The following is a 16,553-nucleotide window of genomic DNA, read 5'->3' as shown; positions in this document are numbered from 1 at the left end:
GCAGGTTAACAAAGACCTTGTAGACTCAGTGGGACAGGAATCAAATGCGGATCAATAGTTATGGCACCAGCTTAAAAGTCACCTCATACCTTTGTGTTTGTCCAGTGGAGTGAGTACATCCAGCAGGTGTCAGTGACCTGAAATGGCCGAGCAGTGTATCCATGAGCCCTGCGCCCCTGCCTAAGCACATAATGGAGCTGGCAGCAGGGTGGATAAATAGCTCGAGACAAATAAAAAATACTCACTGTCAGGAATCTGGATGGATCTGTGGAGAATGAAGCCAAAGGACACCTGGACTATCAGTTTTCTAACAGCTAGATACGAACTCAAGCTTATGCTCGACTGAGGACATGAACAGCCACACAAAGCAGAGACATCAGATCCAACTGAACCATCTGTCCAAAGCTGTGCAGACACACACATCAGAAGAAACAGTCTCACCCTGACGATGCACACATTCCAGCGAGCCTCAAAGACAGTGGGAATCTTGATCCCAGTACTTCTGGTTTCTGGTATTATTCTTTGCTTCTGTTGCTTGTGGTCTGACCCTGTGTGAGAGCACTGTTGGATTGGACATGGTGAGAGAATGATGTTTCATTTTTCTTCTTTTCGTACTTTTCTTCCTTTTCTTGCAGTGTGTTAGCTTTTACATGCTCAAAGGGAGGAATTGTAATATACAGTGTAGTGTTCCTTTAAGTGGGTAAATGTGTTCTTGTGTGTCTTTCATATGTTTTCTGTATTGATCTTCCTGTTGTTACAGAGAGTTGGAGAAGAGCATTAGTTTTACAGGAATCTCTTGTCTGTGCATGATGCCAGTGTGACTGTGTTGACCGTGAATAAACACAGCTCAGAAAGGACATTCTGTGAGTTTTCGTTAGACATGTTATCCTGGGACCCAGAAATGGAAGGAACGTGTCTTTCTGTGTTTACTGAAAAAGGGAGCAGACATAAAATGATTTGTAAGGATTTTTAGAGTCTGGCCAAGAAAGAGTTTTGTGATGAGTTGAGGCTATGCAACAGGACCCCAGGTTATTTTACAGAAAACAACAGTTTACATCATTTCTGATCATGTGTCAGAAGAAAAAAACTTCTTTGAAATCCCACAAACTGGATTTTGGACTTCACACAAATAAAACAGTTTCAGAAAAAAAGTGCATTTATATGTAAATATACACTCGCTGAGCACTTTATTAGGAACACCTGTACACTTGCTCATTCGTGCAGTTATCCAATCAGTCAGTGATATGTCAGCAGTTCAGTGCATAACATCCTGCAGATACAGGTCAGGAGCTTCAGTTAGTGTTTACATCAAACATCAGAATGGAGAAAAATGTGATCTCAGTGACTCTGACTGTGACGTGATTGTTGGTTTGAGTGTTTGTGAAACGGCTGATCTCCTGGGAGTTTAACTCAGAAAGCATCCAGTGAAGCAGCAGCTCTGAGGATGGAAACGCTTTGTTGATGAGAGAGGTCAGAGGTCAGACTGGTTGGCGCTGACAGAAAGGTTACGCTAACTCAGATAACCACTCTTTACAACTGTGCTGAGCAGAGAAGCATCTCAGAATGAATAACACGTCCAACTTTGAGGAGGATGGACTACAACAGCAGAGACCATGTCTGGTTCCAGTCCTGTCAGCTAACAACAGAGATCTGAGGCTGCAGAGGACACAGGTTCACCAACACTGGACAGATGAAGACTGGAGAAACACAGCCTGGTCTGATGGATCTGGATTTCTGCTGAGGCTGCAGATGTATCAACAGTCCAGGCTGGTGGTGGTGGTGGTGGTGTGATGGTGTGGGGGATGTAATCTTGGTTCACAGTCTTTCTGAGTATTGTTGCTGACCATGTTCATCCCTTCATGGCCACAGTTCACCATCTTCTAATGGCTACTTCCAGCAGGATAATTGTCTTGTCTTGAACTCTCTGGTTTCAGAGAGTTCAGTGAACTTCAGTGGCCTCCCCAGTCTTCAGACTTGGATCCAGTAGAACACCTTGGGGATGTGGTAGAACAGAAGACTAGCAGCTTGAATGAACAGCTGACAAAACCAAAGTGCTCGGTGAGTATAAAGTAAATGTAAATTTTAACATATTTATATTTTTTTTGTAAAACTGTTGTGTGATTTATTGAAGTTGTACTTGTTTGTGGACAGAGAAACAGGTTTGTGGTTTACTTTCAGATCCCTTTTCTAAATCTTTTCATTATGATCCACACATTGTCCACTACCCAGACGTCTTCCCTTCTCATTCATTCTATACTTGTACTGTAATGAAAATGGATCGACAAATCCGTCCATGACAGATGAGTGAAGAGCAGGAGACCGGCTAATCAATCATCACAAGTCCTTTCCCAGATTGTGGATCTCATCTAGGACAAAGTCCAAGTCCTCCCTGCTGACCTGAGGACTGATGACCACCATCCTGAAAAAGTTGGCCTTGTCACAATGGGTCTGGTAGCCCATCATCATGCTGCCCTTCTTCATCATGCGCTCTTTCACCACTGGGGCCACCTACAGGGGGGAGGGAGGACCAAAGCAATGATTTACTACTGTCTTATATAGTATTGTATTGAATTGATTATTGTATTGCATTCATTGATCCGTAGAGTCATCTCAGCAGGATTCAAGCACCAGCAGAACTGACAAAAACTAAATTTGCTCATCTTCTCTGCTCAGCCTGTTAAAATATCACTGCTGAGTAATGAATGACTCACAGTGTGGAGTTTTTCCCAGAGCTCGGGGCTGGCTGCAAGCCTCCTCAGACTTGGTGGAATGTACCAGAAACAAACATTTGCAAATTCAGGCTGTGGACAGAAAAGCAGAGTTCAAAAATCAGACATATAATCCAGATAAGCCAAATAGCAGACTGTGAAATTCAGTAATTTTGTGTGAAATGATGGATGAATGTTTAAAAACTTGCCTCCATCACAAGATGGAAACCTTCTCTTTTCTTGATCTCTTGTGCAAGATACCTGCAACAAGCACATTTAGCTTTAGAACATCATGCTAGTTAGACGTTAGCACATATTCTGTTTCCGTTTACTAACGAACAAAATGTCACTTTTGCAGCAATGTGTGTGTGTGTGTGTGTTTCCTCAGACTGACCTGGCCATGTCCAGGGCTCTGTCCACCCTCTGTTCCAGCTCTCTGGTTCCCAAAGCCTTCCACATGAGCCAGAACTTGAAGGCGTCGGGCTTCCTGCTGCACTGGATGGACTTGTCTCCTGTATCATAGCTGACGTCATAGAACTTGTCCTGCTGGAAGAGGTAGGAGGCCCGAGCAGAGTGGCAGCGCTGGAGGAGACTCTGAGGAAGCACAGTGACGAGGATGCAGTCATTTCACTGACCATCACTCGGTTCAGACTTTTGTTAACTGAAAAGATATTTGAATATTTACATCATAAAGACAGAGGACATGAAGGGTATCTGTCTATGATCTGGCTGAAGACCTAACACATAAACACATAAAGTCAGACAGAGCGAGCTTGTCTTACTGTTTTGTCTCTGACCAGGAAAGCAGAGCACTGCAGACACGCCATCAGCATCTTGTGAGGGTTCCAGGCCACAGAGTTGGCTCTGATCACACACAGAGCAGAGAGAGAGAGAGAGAGAGTTTACAGTCAGTGTCTCACTGAAAGCATCTGAACACTAAGGAAGATGAGGAAGCAAATCTTCCTCATCATTACAGGCTCAACCTCATTGTTATGTTCCATAACAGGAGTGCTGCTTTGATATGATTGGCCCGTTTACCTGTGGATGCCCTTCAGCAAGTGCTTATGTTTATTAGACATCAGAGCCGCTCCTCCCCAGCATGCCTGAAGAAAACAGAGGAGAAAAGAGGCATTTATATTGACAGTAGAAGAAGAGTACTGGGCTGGTGAATAATGAGTGGTGAGTGAATGAGTGAACTCACATCCACATGCAGCCACAGGTTGTACTTCTCACAGATGTCTGCGATTTCCTCAATGGGATCAAAAGCTCCAAGCACTGTGGTCCCTGCTGTGGCATTTACCATGAAGGGAACTGCACCCTGAGCACACACACACACACACACACACACGTTCATGGTGTTGAAATGTATTGTGCTTCATGTAACAATGTCTCTTTTCAAATGAAGCCCGATGCAGATAATGTGTCTTCCTCCTCACCTCACTTTTAGCCGTCTTTATTTGCTCCTCCAGAGCCGAGGGAATCATCTTCCCTCTGACAAACACAAAAAAAGAATTCATGATTCAGTTTGTGATAAGAGAAGGAATGAATTAAAGGCTGGAATTCATTCACTGCCTGAGTCCAGCGCTGTGGAGCCACTGTATCACACAGGATTATAAAGTGTGTGGGAGAAGCACTTTACCTCTCATCAGATGGAACCACGTAAACATTCTTAGTGCCGATTCCCAGTAAAGCTGCTGATTTGGAAATGGAGTAATGACACTGAAAGAGGTTAAACAAGAGTCTGTCAACAAGAATGTGTGATTGAGTTGGTCTTTGTTAGTGTTGGTTGACAGCATTAACACAACAGATGAATATGATCACTCATTAGAAGTTTCATTACATTCACCACATGAATCACTGTTTAAACTGTAAAGGTGTGGTAGATTTCTGAGAGAAGAGGATCTCATGAGATGTGGCCAAGGTGGATTTATTTTGTAAATAAAAAAAAAAAAACAGTGTAATCCACCACCTATTAAAGCAGCTTCCTGATCCAGGCATGTGTAACTCATACAGTGATTAGAAAGTCAAGATGTTCTTAAAGAATAGGTCTGGCAATATTCTGTATTTTCCTTAGTGTCAATAAATACCAAACCAACAGTAAGTGCATCCTACTAACAAATACTGTGTGTGCATCAAAACCTGATGTGCTGTATCCTCTTCCTCTGAGCCACAGAGCTCCATTGTTTCCAGAAACCATCATAAATACATCAGTGAGGCACAGTGCTACACATGTTCCTTCATTATCATGAACTCATGACTCAATGCCACACAGACACCATCCTGCACAGCACCACAATGTGTACTCTACAGCTGAAAACAAATGCACTGAGAGATAGACTGAAGCTGTCTCTTCAAAACCAGTCTCATCCTTTAAGTTCCTGCTAAACCTACCTCCTGTGATGTTAGTATGACCAGTCGTGGAGCTGCAGAGATGCCGAGCTCTTTAACATCTGGGCAGTAACGGTACCTGGCTAAGTTCACAGCATACATGTTGGACATTGAGCCACCTGGAAGACAAACAGCACACAGGTGTTATGTGGGCTAAATCCCATTGAATAGGATGAATTAGGAAACCGCAGTAGTGCTACTAGGCACTGTTAATGACCTGGGTTAAAGATTCCATCTCCTCCTTCTTCCCAGCCGATCATCTCCATCATCTTCCTCAGCACAGCCTCCTCCATCAGTGTAAAGACCGGAGCCACCTCATATGTGTACCTGATGGAAAAGCACAGATACACAATGTCATGACATGGTTTCAGACTCTGGTGTAAGACTGAGAGTCTGAAAAAAAAAACGGGAGGGGGACGTTTCTAATGTGTGACTTACAGTATTACAGAGTGTTTTGTGACTCACAGACTGGTTTTGACTGCTTCAGTAATGAAGCTTGCCACCATGGAGTAGGGCTCCATCCCAGCATACAGCTGGTTGAAGAAACGAGGATGGGCTACAGAGAAGATGCAGAACAGAGGCCTTGTCATCATCGGTTAGCGTGTCAGCTACTTTAACTCCATTACATGCACTCGCTGGTCACTAAAATGTATGTGATATGTGAATTTGTGCTGCAGTCTGCACTGCCAAGTGATATGCCTAATTCACACTCAGCCCTGGAGGGCAGTCAAGTTCAGCATCCATTTTTATGCCTCATTAGATTTACCGGTGTGCCCCAGTGTTTCATTGCAGGAGATAAATGTTGCACTCATTGTTATGAATCATATGAAAAAGGAGCCTTTTAGGGTAAGAGGTCAGGGTAAGACCTACCGGTCTTGACGCTGTATCTGATGGCATCTCTGCAGCGCTGCAGGATCTTGGACTCAGACTCTCCTCCGTCTCGCAACTCAAGGTCCAGCAACTCCTTCAACTGCTCGGGGGAGCGCCACTCACAAACCTGGTCAACATGGACAAACATCTCACTGTCAGAGTCAACTGTAGCCACGCCAGTCCTAATAAATATTACCTGCAGCTTACACAGAAATCCACAGTACAGTGCCACAGATTTCAGAGGAGTATGAGATTACAGTTTTACCTTTTCTCTGACATTAGTGGCTTTTTTCACTGCCTCATCCATAATCAGTTCCATGGCTTGGTGGATGAAGCTCTCTGCTGCATGTGCGTCCACAGGGGAGGCATTCAGAACAAAGTTTTCTATGACAGCTGGAGAACATTTCACTGGAGGCACAGGATCCGCCACATGGCTCTGACTTCCACAGGAATTCAACCCTGCAAATAGAAGAATTATAAATAATTACTTTCTGTCATCAAAGGGCATGAAGAGCACAGATGTGTCCTTCACAGAACACAGAATTAAATTTAGTTCAATGAAGTGACCCTGCCAGCCTGAGTGGAATCTGTTTGTTTCCTGTAGTCTTCTTTTCAACATGTACCAACAGTGCATCTAATGTCACTGGTAACTGCAACAGGTTTACTCATTAACTAGTCCTCCTGCTGGTCATTTCCATTTTCACTGATCACAACTATTTTTTATTAAATTATTATTATTATTTTTTTTGCCATTAACCAACCAAAGTAAGGCATTTTAACATGTAAAATAAAATGTTAAATGTTCAAATTAAAATATTGCGCATGAACATGTAATACACATAATACTTGATTTAGCTATAACAAACATTTTCTATCTCTTGATTTGATTTTATTCTATTAGAACATTTGTTTTCCTTTCACAAACACTGTTCAGATCCTTCTGTCCTGAGTGTTGGAAATGTACCTCCAGCTTCACTTTTGTACATCTACATTTAAAGTGCCTCTCTCACACTGCGGTGGGTCTGAGCAGTTTACTGACCTATGAGCTGGCCTCTTTAGGTTTTCACCTTTGACAGTGTTTTTTTTTATATTTATATATAGTCAAGGGCCATATTAGTCATGGCAGCAGTCCAAACTGTAAGCACGACTGAACTCTCTAACCCTCAAAACAAGCTGCTTGCTTATCTCTTGACCTTGATCCAACTAGTCACACCACCAATTTTGGAAGGCTTAATTCTCACAAGCTTGGCTGATACAGATACAGATACAGATACAGATACAGATACGGAACCTTCATCATGTAAAAGATATCCTGCTGTGATTTGAGTGATTATTCAGGTTAGTCAGCAGTGATTTTGTATTTATTGGAGCATGTCATTTAGAAACTGATACAGTAGGTGATTGAGCTCTCCCTGTTGTCTGTGAAATAAATAAAGGAACAATCTGTTATGTCGTGCATTGTAATACAAGTACAATGAGTTTACCTATAAAAAAAAATAATCAGTATGAGTAAAGTTGCCTTTCCTTGATATAAAATGCAGTGGGTTACAACAGATTATCTATGACATCACAAATATTCCCACAGGTTTATCTTGTGCACGACAGTAAATACGTCGTAATGTGATAAACGTCTTCTGTGATTATTTGACCTCTTCAATAAAATTCCTGCAGCAGATTTCCATGATGTATTGCATGGATCTCAGAAATGAAAATCAATCATTTTTTCACCACTGGTGATGCACTAAAAAAAGAAAAAAAAAAAAAGTTGAAGTTGCAGTATTTGTCAGTCTGTGTCAATTATGTGAAATATAAAACACATCAAATATCACAGCATGGAATATCAAAGAGCTGGTTTAATAAATTCCTCTATTTTTAATTTTTATTAATCCTCTATTTTTTTAATTTCCATTTCTGTCATTAAATAAACTGCATTTATTTGTCCAGTAAAACTTTCAGTACCTCCCATAATACTCACCGTTCAAGTTTCTTTCCATGGTCGATGCCATTTCTAAGCTTTGATGCTGCTGTATTTAGTCTCTGCAGTTTATGGCACACTTACAGTAAGGAGTCTGTATTTATACACAGAAGGACGGACTCTCCTGATGTCATGGAAATTCCCGTTGATGGCTTTGGATGTACAGCAACCATGAACATCTGCACCACAAAATGCAGTTACCTAATCACACCTCCTTTGACTTTGGCTTTTTTTCATTGTGTGATTTCTGTTTTAGTAAAGATTCTCATGCAATGCAATCATACAAAATGCTGGCAAGTGGATGTAGCTCCAAGTACAAATCTATTCCCTATATTATTTATAACTGCATCTGAACAAAAAGCAGATGATCCATGTAACCATCAGACGGGGAATTCATTCAGTCTAATCAAAAACATCTATCAATTTAATCTTCAGAAATAAGGTTTTAAAGTCTTGCATTCTTCAAATGAGTAAAGTAATAATGAAAAATATTTTCACAGTAAAGCACCTGTTTCAGAAGAAAGAGTCCTTAAATGAACCTGTGGTAAAGTCCACGTCTTCAGCTGTTCTGCAAAAAACGTGACCGTCATCAGAAAAGAATTAAAAATTAAAAACCAAGAAAGTAAAAAGTGAGATTAAGATTTAGATTTCTACCAAACATTTTGTGTTATTTGTCGCAGTCAAATAATGTGTTGTTATAATTTCCTTTTAACTATCATTCAAATAAACACTATTTACATTTTAAGAAAAGCGCCAGGTTATGGTGCCCTGTAGTTTATCATTTAAATAACACTCTGGCCTTGAAGTAGTAATAAATGTCTAAATTCAATCACAGAGTGACGCAGCAGTCACTAAAAATGCTGCGCTCATCTTGTTTTTTGCTAACCTTCAGCTTTTCTCATGCATTTATTCATTTGTTCATTTATTCATCTGTCCAAACATGTTGTTTTTCTTTGCCCCGATTTGTTTTCTGCAAATCTACCCTCAGAAAACAGGACTTGCCTTCGTTGTTGGACTGAGATGAGAAACCAGTGCATGGGAGAGATTAAACACACATGTGAAAGACACGCACAGAGAGAGAGAAGACTGGAACCAAATTCAAGGTTGTGCAATTCACATTAGCTGTAAGTGGTTGTGCCACTGGACCACTCCACACTGAACATTGTCCTCTCACCCTTGTTGTGGAAAACTACTGAATCGGCCCTTACTGTGGAAAGTTACAGAATCTCTCCTTTCAGTCACATGGCCCACTTTATTGATATGTGAAAAAAAAAAAAAGAGGATGTCCAGGTAATGCAGGTCTGCACAGAGAGACTGGGCAGTGAGCAGAGTTTCAACCTGCAGGGGAAGCTAGAGCCAGATGGATGCTGGGATGTGTGAGTAGCTGCAACAGTGATGATGATGATGATGTAGCAGCAGGTGAGGCAGACAAAGCACAGCATGGCAGGCTGAACAGGCTGCCTTATTACACACCAGGTGTCCGTTAGTTTGTGGTAATTTGATTTAGGAATATACATCATTCAGGCAACATCAGCTAAAATAATACAGATATTAAAACACAAGGGCCTGAAGATAGGGTTAAGATAAAGACTGATCTACAGCCATGCTAGCTGCTTGTGAGCGCCAGTGCTGCTTTGAGCTAAATGCTAGCATCGGCATGCTAACATGCACTGTACAACTGAATTCATCAGTTCTGCAGGTATTATTCGTCAGAAACCAAAGTACTGGACAAATGATTTTGACCTGATGATGAAAAGTGAAGGTGATCAGCAAAATGATAAAGATTCATCCTCTGGGCACCACGAATATCTGTTACCAAAGTCAATGCTAATCAGTCCAATAGTCTCTGAGATACTTCACAGCATAACTGAAAAATTTGACATTTAAATTGAATAGAAATCCATTTAACAGTTCTAGATGTTTCCAACTGGACCAACGTGGTGGACGGACCAACAGACCGTCGTCATTTGCCGTCCCTGATGCTACGCTGCTAGCTTGGCTCAAATGCAGGACCTTGCCTTTCATTTCATATGCTGCTTAACTAACCCCTCAGTGAACCTGGGGCCTTCGATCAGGACACCTGAAACTCTGGGTGTTTGAGGCAGTTATCTGCTTTGCAGGTAGTTCAGCTTTGGTTGCGCAGAGAGCGCAGTATGTTACCTGTGGGTGTTTAACATATCACGCTGCATCTGAACTGGCTGACATGGCTTCATTCAGCTTTGTAAATACAACCAGTGAAGTGAAACATTTCACACTGAAATTCAAATTAAAGGCACAATCCATGACCAAGCAGAAAAAAAGGGCCACAGTAACAATAACGTCAGGTCAGGTTTTTGCTACACACTTGGCCTACATTTGATTTTCTGCTTAACCTCTCTCCTTTATCAGAAAGCTGGTTTAGGAAAATAAAATCATTAAAGAATGGTAAAGTCCACATACAGTATGTATAACCCTGCCCCTGTCTTGAGCCTATATGCAACGTGGAACACTAAATGCAATAAAATACAGTACCTCCTGCACGGTGAGGTTCACACAAGCATCCTAAATTCAGCCCTGCCGCTTTCCTTCTCTCCTAGAAAGAGGGAAAGGTTTCCAAGAAATGTCAGCTGAAACGCTGGAGATAAGATAAGAGATAAGGCGTCGGTGTCTCTTTGCACTTAAAGGTTGAGTTTAGAGACCAGGTTTTGAATTGAAAAGATAAATAGTCATTTATCACATTAATTATTAATTGGAGGTTGGACAGTTCACACAAAGACGCCTGTGCTTGTGGACCTGTGACATGTAAAAGCCCCCCCCTCCCACCCCCACCGTCCAACACAGGGGCCAAACCATGCAGCCGTGAGTCTGTTTGGGGTCTTTTTGATGATTTTGCATCTCTTTGTAGTTCTTCTTTGTGAACATTTAGAATCTCTTTGTGTACATTTTACATCTTATTGCAGTCATTTTGCATCTGCCTTTTGTTTTTTGCATGTGTTTGTGGTCAGTTTGTGTTTGAGTCTCTTTGCAGTGTATTGTGTCTGTAACTGTTTTGCATCTTTTTCTGCTTTTTGTGCTTGTGGTGGTTTTGAAACTTTTGCGGGTTAATGAAACTGATTTTACTTCTGTACTTTCAGGTAAACTGGATTTTGATTGCGGGACTTTTACTTTGAATTGGATATTTTTACATCGTTGCATTGGTCTAGTAAAGATCTGAGTGAAGATCTGACAAATGCTTCACTAGCTACAGGGATTTTGTTATGTAACATAAGAGTCACAAGAAGATGACCACACATCTGCTCAGGTGCTGGAATAAAGCAATGACAGCCAATAAATCAGCGGAACAGTCATAAAATGTATCAACTCATGGTACTTTCACATGATATGGGTGAGATGTGTTATGTTATAGAGGCAACACGTGTGCAATGGAGCAGAAGTGCAAACTTCATGCAGAAAGAATGTGCTCAGAACAAATGGAGTTATATGAAAAAAAAGATACAGTGCAATAGTATTGAAAATGTTAAAATAACGTTAAAATACCCCATTGATGTACATGATAAACTGTAGATAAACTAACTTGTGTGGCTCTTTGTGCTTATGGTATTAAGCTCATGAGTCCTTAGCTCTGTGGTCTGTCAGTCTTTTGATGCACTGAAGACAAAAGTTGAGTGTTTTCCTGATTGTGGTCAGTGCAACTGAAGGGTCGTGCATCAGTTTAGAGAGGAGGGGAGCACAGGATGAACATGAGATCCTCTTTTTCAACTTCAGAATTCTGCAGGTATAATAACATATTAAATTGCTAATATTGCTAAAAAACAAACAAACAAAAAGATACTGATGTTGAAATTGAATTTATGTGGATGAATCAGAGACAGAAGTAAGATTTGGGATATTTGGAAATATAACTTTGAATGGATTTATACACCACAACATCAGTTTAAGGTGAGTAACAGAACTTTAACAGTTTAGTGAACATTTTGTCATGAATAACATGGAGGCTTGACACTAATATACTAGTCTGAAGCCTCCAAACATTTTAAACTACTGTTACTGTTACCAATCAGTCATGGTCTGAATGACAGTCTGTCTGAATATTGTTGCTGACCATGTTCATCCCTTCATGGCCACAGTTCACCATCTTCTAATGGTTACTTCCAGTAGGATAATGCTCCATGTCACAAAGCTTAAGTTTCAAACTGGTCTTATGAACATGACAGTGAGCTCAGTGAACTTCAGTGGCCTCCCCAGTCTCCAGACTTGGAAACAATTAAAGAAACTCTCACAAACAATAGACATGAATTCTGCCATTATCACTGCTGTGTATCTCTAGCGACGCTCACTGTAGGAAAAAGCACTGTAAAACATCTGCAGATCATCTGAATCATTATGTATGTAACTGCCATGATTTTTCTTTGTCCACTAAATTATGTAATAATGTTAAGATATTCATTAACTCAGCTTTCATTTTCCAACATAATGCATAGAGAGAAAAACAAACAAACAATAAAGGCGATAAATGATGTCTGATTCATATTCATGTCATTGGTCACAGGGTTGGTGTACGTCAGGATTCAAATGCATTTTTCAAATTCACAGATTTTTTTTTAAATGTGTGAACCTATAACAGTGAATTCAGTTGCTCTTTAACATTTGCAGTGTTGCAGCCCATAAAACACATTTCTTTTTTTCAGTATTTCCTTTCATTGTTTTCTCACTTCTGTCTTATTTACAGTTTTGTCAGAATTCATCAGGACACCATTGGCCATGACATTTTACTTAGACTTAACATTTTACTGTCTTTATTTTTTTGGGCCTCTTTCTAAAATGGTAGTCAGATATGGACAGTTGGATCATTTCCTTGCACACAGGTGATCAGAATAAGGATGATTATCATGCAGGTGGAGCTTTTCAGTAGCACCTTAAACAAAAAAAAAAAAAAAAAAAAAAAAGCCCATGGTTAAGATGATTGTAAGCCTCATTTCCATGTAATTAGTGTTATTATTATCACCACATTTCTCAAATACCATAACTGCCATCCTGCACAAGGTGTTTCAAACTGTTACTGACTCATCAGGCTTTGTGTGTCTCTGCACAGTGTCACCTGGTTTTTTCTGTATCTACACAAGTTGCTGGTAGGTTGTTTTTTTTTCTGGGCTTTGCATCATATCAGTAGCATGACTCATGATTACCTCAGCCTCCCATTACTGTTCACAGATACTACATTTTACAGCATGAGCCTTAGTTTGACCTCCACACATTACTTCTCAGAGAATGTTAGGGAATGTTAGGAACAGCAGGAAGGTGTTGCACACCTCACTGAAAGCAAAAGGTCCTGAGTGAAAGTCACAGTCGGAGTGTCCACCACGATCATTTTAGCATTTAGCATGTAGCCAGACTCAGCATGCACCTGCATTCAGACACTTTCCACCAGAGGGCAGACGTGTTCTTTCTCTCTACATTAACAGCTCTGAGCAGGAGTTAGATTTAACAGGTGGAGAAATACTAAGATCCAGGCTGAGGTGGAAAAGTAAAAAAACAAAAAAAAAACAAAATTCCTTTTCCAACCACTTGTCAAAGACTTCATGAAGTCGAAGAAATATGTGAAGAAGAATTCATAAGGACAAGAGAATTTGACTCACACAAGGCTTTTTTTTTTTTTAATTTTTTTAAACTTTATATATAGCAAATGACAAACTCAGTGCTGCAAGAAGGTTTCCTGTCCAAACCACAACAAGGCTGTTTTTTTTGTGTGTGTGTACATGGGTCACATTCAATTTGTGACACAGCATTTATTTATGTATATAGTATTTTAGTATTTGATTATATTTGCATCATTTGATTACATCTGTATTTTGGTCCACCGAACTCGCCGGCCAATCAGATTTATTTACTAACTGATCAAGGGTACAGAAACGCCGTTCTGGCCATGAGGTATCGGAAAACTTTTGGAAGTCATTTGAGAACAGAGAACATGTGTGTTTTTATTTACCATGGCAGTAATTGTTTGTGATTACACCTGAAAGGGAGACATAAAATCTGCTGTGAATCACAGTGTTATGTTTGGCAAACAAAGGGTGGGGAAAAATGAAGCTCTAATCCCATTTCCACTATCTGAGCAGGGCAGGTGCATCACACCTGGAAGTCATCTGCAAACACACTGACTGTCGAAGGCTCGACCGAGCCAGGTCTGGTGATACAGACACAGAGACCGGACTCTCGAGTACATACAACACACTTCACTGCTGAGGCCTGGAAAAGAATGAAAAAGAGGCCAGGAGTTAATTCTGGATACGGGATGTTTGCCCTTAAAGAGAGTCAGTGATGCCAGGAACACACCCACAAAGGCTGCCATGAGGAGAACTGAGCCTTTAAGATGGAAAGAACAAGACAGAGCCAGAAAGGGTGTGTGTGTGTGTGTGTGTGTGTGTGTGTGTGTGTGTGTGTGTGTGAGACCACATGTGATGTGGTACCCTCTGTCCCCTGCTCCCCTAACAGAGCTGCTCCGTGGGCTCAGCAGGCCTGTCATTACATTTCTCTGGTAGAAACTCTGGTCTGCAGAGGAATGTCTGCACCTCACACACACACACACACACACACACACACACACACACACACACACACACACACACACACACACACACACACACACACACACACATTTCCATGCTACACAGCACACATTTAAAAGAGTTAGTTTGCTCAATTGATCCCTGACTGCTGCAGTGCTTCAGTCCGTGCAGGTAGCTGACTTGCTGGATGTGTCTGCTTTGACTACATGCTGCTGTGTGTTGTGGGGTTTTCCTGCATGTAAACATGGGGTTACAAGAACTTGAAGAATTCACTCATTTTATCAAAGACATTTTAGGGTCAAGGGGTAAAACGTAGCCAGCAAGACGTGGGTTTTCTCTGATGGTGAAACCAGCTGTGCATCAAGTGTTCAATTCCTGGTATTGAAAATGATCATTTTTGTCCACACACAGAATGAAACTGGTCTCACCATAAGATCTTTGCCCTGTCGCACATACGTGTGACCGTGAGCTGTAGACCTGAGACAAGCCTCAGAGACCTGACTGACTTAAAGTTGCCTTTATACAACAGTGATTGTGTTAGGTGTCACACTGTGTGAGATGTGTCTAATAAAATCTTGGATGTCATCTGCAATAGACTGTATGATATCTGTCTGAGGCATGTCAGGTTATGTGACGAATACATGTCATAAATTTTCATTTGAACATGCAGCAAAACAGTAACTAAACCTTAGCCGTGGTGCTGACACGGACAAGAATAGAAAAGTTCTATTCTGTCTCATCTTCATGATTTTGGTTAAAAATGCTCTTTCTCTCTCTTTGGTCTCTTGCATCAGTGGACGTGTCCTGACACTGTGTGTCCTTCACCGCCACTTTTGATTGACAACAAAAGATTTCACCACCTTTTTCACAACTGTGTTCTTCTCAGCACTGATTTATTTACTGAAAAGAAAATACTCCCATTTATTATTTGGATTTTTTTTTTTTTTTTTTTTTTTAAATCAGCAGACTGAAAGTTTGCAGCTAGTACTCTGCTCCCTCTGAAGGTGGGTGACAGTATATGCTGGGAGTTATGTGAAACTGCCTGAGTCAGTGCACTAAGAGGAATAATAAAGGTATAAACTGACAAAGCTCACAGACAGCGGTAGAAGTAGTATTGTGATAGTTCACTTGAGCCTACACTTCTGTGTAGGAGTAGAAGCACGGAAGCATTAAATGCAATCAGAGACTGCATTAACAGGCAGGAAGCATCTTAATGCTGTGTCTTATATACTGATGTATATTAAATTTTTTAAGATGGAATTTTAAAATTCCATCTTAAAGTCCAAGGAATAACGTGTTATCTATCAAAGCATTGATGGTTTTCCAGTGAACAGCTCTGATTCAGTAATGGTTCATCTATTATTCTAGTGGTGGACTTTGACAGTATTTGAGTATAGTATTTAGCTTGTCTTTGTTAGAAACCATGCCAAACAGTTTCCTGTTAAAACAGTGGACTGGAAATCCTGTGGCCTTCCTCTTCATCTGTCCTAACAGGCTTAACCAGTGAGTTGTTCCTGGAGCCATAAGAAAACAGTAATAAATTCTACATGTGGTGTTTCCATGAAAACCCCAAATTTCAAGATATTCCTATTCTGGTGCTATGAAATGGTTCTGTTTTTAGCCACGAGATCCATGTAGGAAACTCCAGAGGGTCTGGAAAGGGTATCACGAGCTCAGGATTGTAAAATGTGTCTATGAAGGATCACATTACGCTTCCAAACACATAAAAACATGAAAATGACCACAACTGGAGTTGAAAGATGCTTGTTAGACAGCTGTAGTCTGTTACTTCTGTAGTATTCCTTCTTCACCCTGACCTCACCCTGCACAGCAACTTAAAATAAAGAGTTATTTCTTGCCAGTGCACAAGTCTTCCATCATTTCCAGTGTGTGGACACCAGACTGTGGGTGGTGCACTTCCTATGGCTGTCCTACAGAGGCCAGAGAGGACTACAGGAGGCAGAGGAATCTATAAAAATACCTGGAATGGGATAAGACGCTCAAAAAGGAGGGAGAAGAGGCTGAAATAGATTTGAAATAAGGAGGGAGAAGTAAAAGGAACTGAGG

General features: G+C 40.9%; 1 protein-coding gene and 1 long non-coding RNA gene across 2 annotated transcripts; one reads left to right on the top strand and one right to left on the bottom strand.

Annotated features, from left to right (window-relative positions):
• The first annotated feature begins 199 nt into the window (after positions 1–199).
• LOC121186622 lies at positions 200–2,412 on the top strand. The gene is made up of 3 exons (XR_005894515.1): positions 200–578; positions 1,935–2,062; positions 2,306–2,412. It is a non-coding gene; the product is annotated as an uncharacterized LOC121186622 (long non-coding RNA).
• LOC121186621 (acidic amino acid decarboxylase GADL1-like) lies at positions 1,944–7,994 on the bottom strand. The gene is made up of 16 exons (XM_041045403.1): positions 7,942–7,994; positions 6,232–6,425; positions 5,967–6,093; positions 5,562–5,652; positions 5,314–5,423; positions 5,100–5,215; positions 4,348–4,427; positions 4,145–4,199; positions 3,910–4,026; positions 3,747–3,811; positions 3,491–3,572; positions 3,103–3,302; positions 2,918–2,969; positions 2,712–2,801; positions 2,299–2,508; positions 1,944–2,233 (listed from the first exon to the last, which is right to left on the bottom strand). Exons 1-15 carry the CDS (start codon positions 7,970–7,972, stop codon positions 2,335–2,337), a joined length of 1,584 nt encoding a protein of 527 aa, XP_040901337.1. The 5' UTR covers positions 7,973–7,994; the 3' UTR covers positions 1,944–2,233; positions 2,299–2,334.
• Positions 7,995–16,553: the final 8,559 nt, after the last annotated feature.

Source organism: Toxotes jaculatrix, chromosome 8 (genome assembly GCF_017976425.1).
Source record: "Toxotes jaculatrix isolate fToxJac2 chromosome 8, fToxJac2.pri, whole genome shotgun sequence".
NCBI lineage: Eukaryota > Metazoa > Chordata > Actinopteri > Toxotidae > Toxotes > Toxotes jaculatrix.
This window is presented reverse-complemented; position numbering and strand designations above follow the sequence as displayed.